This window comes from Fukomys damarensis, unplaced genomic scaffold (assembly GCF_012274545.1).
Source record: "Fukomys damarensis isolate Sample0158 unplaced genomic scaffold, DMR_v1.0_HiC HiC_scaffold_19, whole genome shotgun sequence".
In the NCBI taxonomy this organism is placed as follows: domain Eukaryota; kingdom Metazoa; phylum Chordata; class Mammalia; order Rodentia; family Bathyergidae; genus Fukomys; species Fukomys damarensis.
The window spans coordinates 63,717,266-63,725,677 of record NW_022900931.1 but is presented as its reverse complement, the minus strand read 5'-3'; the positions used below and the strand labels follow the sequence as shown (position 1 = coordinate 63,725,677).

The following is an 8,412-nucleotide window of genomic DNA, read 5'->3' as shown; positions in this document are numbered from 1 at the left end:
CTCCCTCCCCTCCTCCCCGCTCTCCCTCGCGCTCTGGGCTCCGCTCCTCTCTGCCGCTCTCCCTCTCCTCGGGCGGAGTCGCCCACCGCTGCCAGCCCCGTGTAGGGGGAACCGTTCCAGGCTGCAGCCGCAGGTAATAGACCCCCAGTGTGCGGGGGTGGGTGGGCACCGGGTGCGCGATTGAGGTGAGCTGGAGAAGCGGGGCGCTTCCCTGGCTGGCGCTCAGGAATGGGGTCGGACGCGAGGGGGACCTACAGGGAAGGGGTGGTCCCTGGGGCCTCCGGGGCGGGGTGCGGGACAGGGCAACCCCGCAGGGGGACCCGGGTGCCCCGCCGCCCCCCTCTTGCGTCTGGATCTAGTCTCTGCCTCTCTGGGGGTTCGTGCTGGCTGGGTCCGGCGCCTCTCGAGGTCCTGTCCGGGGTCCCCCTCACTGCTCGGGTCGCTCGATGGCCTTCCCGGCTCTGAGTCCAAACCTCCCCACTACCGGCCTGCCCCTTGCGCCATCTGTTATCTGTCCCTCTGCGTCCCTGTCTCAGCCTTCTTGGGGCTCTGTCTGTCCCTCTCCGTCTCCGTCTGTCTGTCCCGTGTCCCCTCCCCGTCCCTCCTGCTCCCTGGGCAGCTCCGACCCTGCTCCCTGGCCTCTCCCTCTCCCAAGCCATTAACTCTCCACCCACACACCTTTGTCTCCGCCCCTGGATCCGGGAGACCCGGCGCCAGAGGGTCCCCCTGCCCCCCAGCCCGCGGCGTCACCCCTCCATCCCCTGGGCAGAGCTGCTCTCCTGTCTCAGTCCTGGCCGTCTAACCTGTAGCCTTTGCCGCACAGCGTGGGCTTGTCCTCTCTCCCCTCTAACCTCTCCATTCCGCCGTGCAGACTGGTCCAGTCCTCCCACAGCCGACTTCCATATCTCACACTGCCTGTTGGGTTCCTGATTCCTGCGGTCTCCCTTCCCTCCCTGGGGACCCCTCTCCTGGGCACAGGTCGAGGAAGCTTCCCATGCCCTCCAAGCCTCGGGTCTGGGGCCAGTGGGTGCCGAGTGGGTGTCAGGGCAGATGTGGGCCTGGGCTGGAGCCGGATGGGGCCATGAGTGTGCGCGTGTGCCCGTGTGTCCACCGCCTGCCAGCCTTCGAGAAGTCCCCGCCCTGTGAGCGAGGTCACACCGCCTGGCGCTCCAGATGGCTGGAGAGGTGACTAGGTTAGGACCCCACTCCTTACCTGCCCCTGACTCAAAGGGGTGTGGCTTGGCCGAGCACCTCCCGCTCCTGGCCTCAGTTTACCCGTGGGTGCACGGCAGCCCTGAACACAGACTCTCTGTCTGGCTGACTCCGGGGCTGGCACAGTGCAGGGTGGTGTGAGAGCCCCAGACCAGCCCTATCCCGGGCCTCCAGCTCCTGAGGCCCCGGAAGAACTGGGGCACCCAGACCCTGGGCAGGGCTGTCTCTGCCGTGATCCCGCGCCCACTCCCCACCCCGCCCCATCCTTTCGCCCTGCTCGCTAAACCCAGATTAGGTTCCAGGGCGCTGGGAGGCAGAGGCAGGAGCCAGAACACAGCGAGCTGGCTGTCGCTGGCCTGGCGGCGGGACAGGACTTACAAATATTTATCCTATGCCTTCCCTCCCTGACCCCTCCTCCTCAGGGCGCCAGGGAGAGGAAACCCGGTTTTGCAGGAAAGGCTTCGAGCTGGGCTGCTTTCCTCAGCCGCTGGAGAAGGCAGCTGGGTGGGCAGGGACATCGGAGCTGCTGTGGATGGATGGATGGTTAGACTCTGGGGGGAACTTCCCAGAATGAATCCATGCCCCTGCTTCTAAGAGCCAAAGAGGGGGCGAGAGAAGGGAGCACATGAGGCTTTGCTTTGGTTCCTGGTGGGTTTGTAATTACGCCTAAGTGGTTGCTAATTAGGGGGCTGCTAATTAGATGTATCATTAGAGGCCTTGGAGGGGGCTAATTGTGCTGTGGCCCTTTAAGAATCACCCCCTCCCCACGCGTGTGTGAACACACACACACACACACACTCCCTCCTTTGGAGAAGTTCTGCCAACATTCTGCCTCCCTCCCCCAGAGGCGCTGGCTCCCAGCCCGCGGGTGAAGTTGGGGGCCAGCTGCGGGTTAGACTCCCAGAGCAAATCTGCAGACAGAAGGAAGTTACCGGGAGGCCCGGGGCATGCGCCCCGGAGAGGGAGGAGGTGCGGACAACACCCGCCTCCCAATCCCCAGCCCCGATAGATAGGTGGCTGGGTTACCATGGCAACATGAGGGCGGGGCAGAGGAGCTCCAACCTGGGGTGGGCCCTGGAGAGAACCGGGGAGCCATAGAGTTGGTGCTGGGTGACTTTGGGACAGTTATTTACCCTCTCTGAGCCTCGGTCCTCTCCCCAAAGGGAGACACTGGATCAGGTGGTTGGGGAAGGAAGGAGGGTCAGCCTGGAAGGCCCTGAGCGCGAAGCAGCAGCGAGGAGGGCAGAGTGGACGCGGTGGGCAGTGAGGGGACAGAGCATGAGGCCTTGAGGACGAGGGAGGTGACTTGAGCTCGGACAGGCAGGGAGGGCTCTGGGCAGAGGGTGTCTGTAGGGAGACCTGGTCGATGCAGAAATGGCCTGTGTCCCCGTGTAAAGGGGCTGTCGCCTTGCAGCGGCCAGGGAAAGCCCAGATCCAACAGCCAGGGACACTGGAGAGACCAGCAGCTGTGAACACCACAGGGAGGGGTGCAGACAAGACTCCTGGGGCCCCTCCTGAGCCCCACCCCAGACAGACAGACAAGATTGTGCCTACTGCCAATCAAATCCTAAGCAGGAACCTGCTGAGGGCCAAGCTAAAACCATCAGGGTCACCTAGACATTCAGGGCCTCTGCTGTCCACACTAGGTTACATGGTGATGTTTCATGCCTGGCTGTGTTCTGCCCCCCTGCTCTTGTGTCTGTGGGCTCCCCTATGTGTCACACCTCCCAAACTCCCTCACTCTTCGGTGCTGTGTAATATTCCACTGCAAGCTGGCCTATTTCTCCTAGGTCCATTCCTAGGTACAGAATTGCTGAATGACTGGATGTGTAATCCTGCCAGGGTTTCCCAAATCACTTTGGCCAATTTATGATCCCACCAGCATCACACAAGGGGCCCTCTGTCCCTTGCTGTCCTGTGTCTTTCTCTGTGTCTCCTTCCTCCTCCAGTGTGGGTCCTCAGCTCAGCCCCTTGCTCCCTGTGGCCCAGTTGGCTTTGACTTCTGTGTGACAGGGCAGGGCTGGCTCTCTCTCACTTCCTCCTCCTCCTCCCTAGGACCCCGGCAGCCCTCATGGCAGCCTTGGCCTTGGTGGGGGCCGCGCTCCTCCTGGGGGCTCCCCCATGCTCAGGGGCAGCCACCCCAACCCCCTCCCTGCCGCCTCCGCCGGCCAATGACAGCGACACCAGCACAGGGGGCTGCCAGGGCTCCTACCGCTGCCAGCCGGGGGTGCTGCTGCCCGTGTGGGAGCCGGACGACCCATCGCTGGGGGACAAGGCAGCACGCGCTGTGGTGTACTTCGTGGCCATGGTCTACATGTTCCTGGGCGTGTCCATCATCGCTGACCGCTTCATGGCGTCCATCGAGGTCATCACGTCCAAGGAGAAGGAGATCACCATCACCAAGGCCAACGGCGAGACCAGTGTGGGCACCGTTCGCATCTGGAACGAGACTGTGTCCAACCTCACACTCATGGCCCTGGGCTCCTCGGCGCCCGAGATCCTGCTGTCCGTGATCGAGGTCTGCGGCCACAACTTCCAGGCAGGCGAGCTGGGCCCAGGCACCATCGTGGGCAGCGCCGCCTTCAACATGTTCGTGGTCATTGCCGTCTGTGTCTACGTCATCCCTGCAGGCGAGAGCCGTAAGATCAAGCACCTGAGGGTCTTCTTCGTCACCGCCTCTTGGAGTATCTTCGCCTATGTCTGGCTTTATCTCATCCTTGCTGTGTTCTCCCCAGGTGTGGTCCAGGTAAGCCAGCGGACACCCTTTTGGTCCTTGTGCAAAATCCAGAGGGCTGTTGACCTGTGCGTAGGAGAAGCACATGCTCACATCCCAGAGGGCCGCCAGGCGCGGTTGTGCAGGTTGCACACTCTGCAAGGGGTTTGGACCACAGAGGGCAAAGTGGGGCTGGAGACCCATCGGTCTTTACAAGCCCCGCCTGTGTGGGAGATGTGTGAAGCACTCTGGGGCAGGGGAGAGGGTGGTGCACTGTACCCACGCAGAAGGGTGCTTTTTAATTCTCGCAAGGGCCTCGTGTGTGACCTGTGGAGTACACGCCAGGTATGATCACGTTTTTACCTGGATTCCATGTCTTTTGCATAATTTATTTCTGCCCGTGGAATAAGACATCTCCATTTGCATAATTCATGCGGCGTTAGCATGAACCAGCCCTGTGTTTTCTGACAGCGCTAATCGGTTGGTTAACTTGGTAGGATTTACGTAATGCGTCCTCGGCCGCAGACGGACGCAGCCACATCTGCACCTTGCTGCTCCCTCCAGCTCCGGGTCCCAGATACAGTGTGGTTTGCATAATCCATTCATTATTCATCATGGGTGTCTGATGTCGAGATAATTTATGCCTCTGCGGTGTCATTTATGCTCCCACCCAATCCAGCGTGGATGTGGGTTCGTGTCCACTTTGCATAATTCATCCCAACAGCGTTCTGGCCACACTGGCCTACCCCTTGCCTCCCCTGGGTAGCGCCCGGTCTTCCTGCCTTCCAGACAATTGCTTCATTTATTCCCTGGGACTCCCGGGCTGCCACTCACTTTGCATAATTCATTGATGGGCCTGGCCTCTCTCATTCCTGCAGCTACTCATCTGCAGCACCGGCTCCATTCACACCTGTGTGTAATCTGTTCAGCCCAAGGGCTTCCAGCTCCTGTGCCTGCCCAGAAATGCTGAGGGCGACGTGTAAGGCTGCACCGTGGCAGGAAAGGGGCCGCCGGCAGGGAGAAAGTCACACAACTGACTGGCCCTTGTGAGGCTGAGTTTCCTGGCCACTGTGGTGAAAAGTACAGGAGTGGATGGCAGTTTTGGGTGTCCTGACGTAGGTCTCTGAAGCAACTTCATGCAGGAGGCGGGTGGGGTGGGCACAGATGGTCCCCTCTGAGGAGGAGCCCAGGGGACCCGGGGCGAGTGAGGGTGCAGCATGCAGGTGGCAAAGCCACCGACCATGCAGGGCCCCTCCAGCAACACCACAGGGCCCAGTATTCCAGGGTTTTCTTAGAGCCCTGGGGAGTGGGAAGCTCCAGCGGCCTCCACCTCCACAAAGGCTGTGTGACCCCAGGAGAAGCCCACCTCTCTGGGCCTCAGTTTCCACGTCTGAAACAGGGAAAAGGTCACACCAAATCCCAGCGTCCCCTTCTGACAAAGGTTTCGTGACATCCTCTTCACCCTGTGATGGGACTGGAAGGGAATAGGAGCCCGAGGCCAGGGCTGGTCCCAATCCTATCTCTGCTGCTCCCTAGCCGTGTAACCCTGGGCAAATTTCTCAACTGCCCGATGCCTCAGTTTCACCACCTATAAAGTGGGGGCTCAGCAGGTGCTGACTTCCTAGGGCAGCCGTGAGGGTCAGTGGAATGGCTTTGTGCAGGGCACAGAACCAAGGGCCTAGGATGGAGTACTCCAGGCTCGCACTTGTGTTGAAGGAAAAAGCTCAGAACGAGGGTACAGGAAGTCAGGGTGGAGCAGGTGACACAGGGTTAGAAATGTGGGCATCTGGCCTGTGAGGCCAGGCAGAGAAACTGCATCAGCAGACACATCCGGGGCTCTGGACCCTGTCATGATGAACAGGGTTTTGCAGACACAGTTGTCCAATGGGAAGAGCCTTTCTTTTTGTGTGTTTTTTGAGACAGGGTCTCACTATGTAGGCCTCAAACTCGTGGCATCCTCCTGCCTCAGCCTCTTGATTACTGCGATCACAGGTGTGTGCCACCACACCTGGCACAAGAAGCCCTTCTCTTTTTCTTGTCTGTTTTCCTGCAGTACTGGAGATTGAACCCAGGGCCTTTGCCCGGAGCTACCTCACCCACCCCTCCCCACTCTAATTCTGAGACACGGTCTTGCTAAATTGCTGAGTTGCCCAGGCAGGGCTGGAACTGGTCATCCTCCTGCCTCAGCCTCCCAGAGTGCTGGGATCACAGGCATGCACCACCATGCCCGGCTCGTGCAGGGGAAGTTCTGAAGGGGGGCAGGATGTGGGACGTTCTGTTTTGTGTGGGGGCATCCTAAGAGGTGCTGGGTGTCACGGACCATGCCTGGCCAGGACCGTGACCCCTCCTCTCTCTGATGCCAAACCTGCATCCTTTCCAATGCCCCCCGCCCAGGGCCTCAGGGACCCACAGTGCCCTGGGGTGGGCGGAAGAATGGCATGAGCCTGCTGGGACCAGCTTTTCTTTACCTGCAGGGAGGAAATCCAGGCAGGAGGCGGAGGGTTTGATCCAGTAACAGCTGGGAGCAGTTGCTCCTGGGGGAGGGCTCTCTCTGGGCTGTGCTGGAAATCCTGCTTTCCTTCACAAACCTGCCCGGAGCTCTGCCCAGCTTTGTGATTTCCAAGTCTTGACTTTACTCTGAGCCGTCAGTAAACACAGTGACTATGGATGTGGAGACTGGATCTTAAAAGATACTTCCCTAGCAGGCTCATGTACAAGGAACTTGCAGGGCCGTGTGGAGGTAACTGCCCTTCAGTCACCTCTTTATCTTTAACCATAGAGGCAACACAAGGCAAGCAGGTGAGTCTTGGTGGCTCCTGGCCACAGGCAGCCGGTGTCTCTGACCCCCAGGCTGTCCTCAAACTCAAAGAGACCCTCCTGCTTCAGCCTCCAGAGTGCTGGGATTACAGGCATGCACCACCACACCTGGCAGAGTTAGTCACTGACTTGTCCCCTAGGGGCCTCATAAATCAAAGGAAGGAGAGTCTGGCAAGGTGAAATGGGTTCAAGAGAATGTTGGTGAGCAGAGAACAGCCCTGAGGACAGCTGGGGTGAGGGGAAAGGCGGTGGGAGGCGAGCAGGAAGAGACACAGGTTCCGCCCCCTGACACAGGCTGGGCCACAAGGTGGGGACATCTGTCAGTTGCTGGGGATGTTCTTGGTCCCTGGGAGTGTGGTTCTCAGCCTTGAAAAGGTGGATGGAGGACTGGGGCATGGTGCCACATGGCTGCAATCTCCGTACTCTGGGAGGTTGAGGCAGAAGGATTGTAAGTTCCAGCTGAGCCTGGGGAATTCAGTGACACACCAGTCTCAAAAGGCTGGAAATGTACCTTGCTTCAGAGTAACCAGTAGAGATGAAGCACGTGGTAGAGCGCTGTTGGACACCATGTTGAAAATCCCCCTCGGTCGTGCAGAACTGTGCTACAGTCAGGCTTTCCCACTGAGCTCAGTATATATGGTTCCCCCTCCTTTTTGTCTGGCAGGTAACAACCGTCCTTGCTGCACTTCTGTGTGATGAAGTTTAAATGCTTGTTTGGGAAACTTTAACGGTTTAGAAGGCTTGTTAGAAAGAGTGCATTAGTCTGAAGAGTATACATTGGCTAGGAAAGAATTTCCTCCTTTTGTTTCTCCAAATCTTTCCGCCTTACATAGCTTGAGATCGCTGCAGCTCAATTCGTGTATTCTAGCCTTGCGCAGTATACACTGATCGATGACAAACCAGTGAGCTATGCCAAAAGCACTCTCAATATTACAGTCGACAAAAGGTTTGTACTTTTCACATAGCTTGTCGCCCCGTAAAAGGGTTAACAGCACAGTTTTCAAAAACTAAAGACGTATTTATAGGAGAAAAAAAAAGGATGGAAATGTAGCTTAGTGCAAAGGCCCTGGGCTCAATTCCTACCGACCCAACACACGGACGCACTCACACTCACACACGGCCTTCTCTAGAGATATTCATTGATTAAGAAAGCGAACAACTTTGAAGACTCACAGGGGAGAAAGATGGGTGACTTCAAAGAGATAGAAAAGAACACGGAGATGAGGAGGAGAGAAAGGCAGAAAGAAGTGATGATCAAAGGCACCGACCGAGACAGCCTCAGACACACAGTGACGGAGATGGACAGAGAGGAAAACGGAGGGAGAAGACGGGTGGGGTGGCGGATGGAGGGGGCAGAGGGAGGCCACCGGCACAGCGGAGGCCGCAGGCCCCGGGGAGGGGACGAGAGCGCCCCCTGGCGGCGGGGCAGCCCGCACTGACTGGCGCCCTCTGCCCGCAGGTGTGGGAAGCGCTGCTGACCCTCATCTTCTTCCCGGTGTGCGTGGTGTTTGCCTGGATGGCGGACAAGCGGCTGCTCTTCTACAAGTACGTATACAAGCGCTACCGCACCGACCCGCGCAGCGGCATCATCATCGGCGCTGAGGGCGACCCACCCAAGAGCATTGAGCTGGACGGCACGTTCGTGGGCGCCGAGGTGCCGGGGGAGCTGG

At 58.9% G+C, this 8,412-nt stretch overlaps 1 protein-coding gene across 1 annotated transcript in view; it reads left to right on the top strand.

Moving 5' to 3' along the window:
• Positions 1-8: 8 nt before the first annotated feature.
• The window catches only part of Slc8a2 (solute carrier family 8 member A2), a gene marked incomplete at its 3' end in the record, with an annotated part of 23,487 nt that continues 15,083 nt past the window's right edge, over positions 9-8,412 (top strand). The window contains exons 1-3 of the mRNA XM_010640911.1: positions 9-133; positions 3,268-3,958; positions 8,202-8,412. Coding sequence (XP_010639213.1) covers positions 3,284-3,958; positions 8,202-8,412 — 886 coding nt within the window. The remainder of the gene's footprint in view (positions 134-3,267; positions 3,959-8,201) is intronic.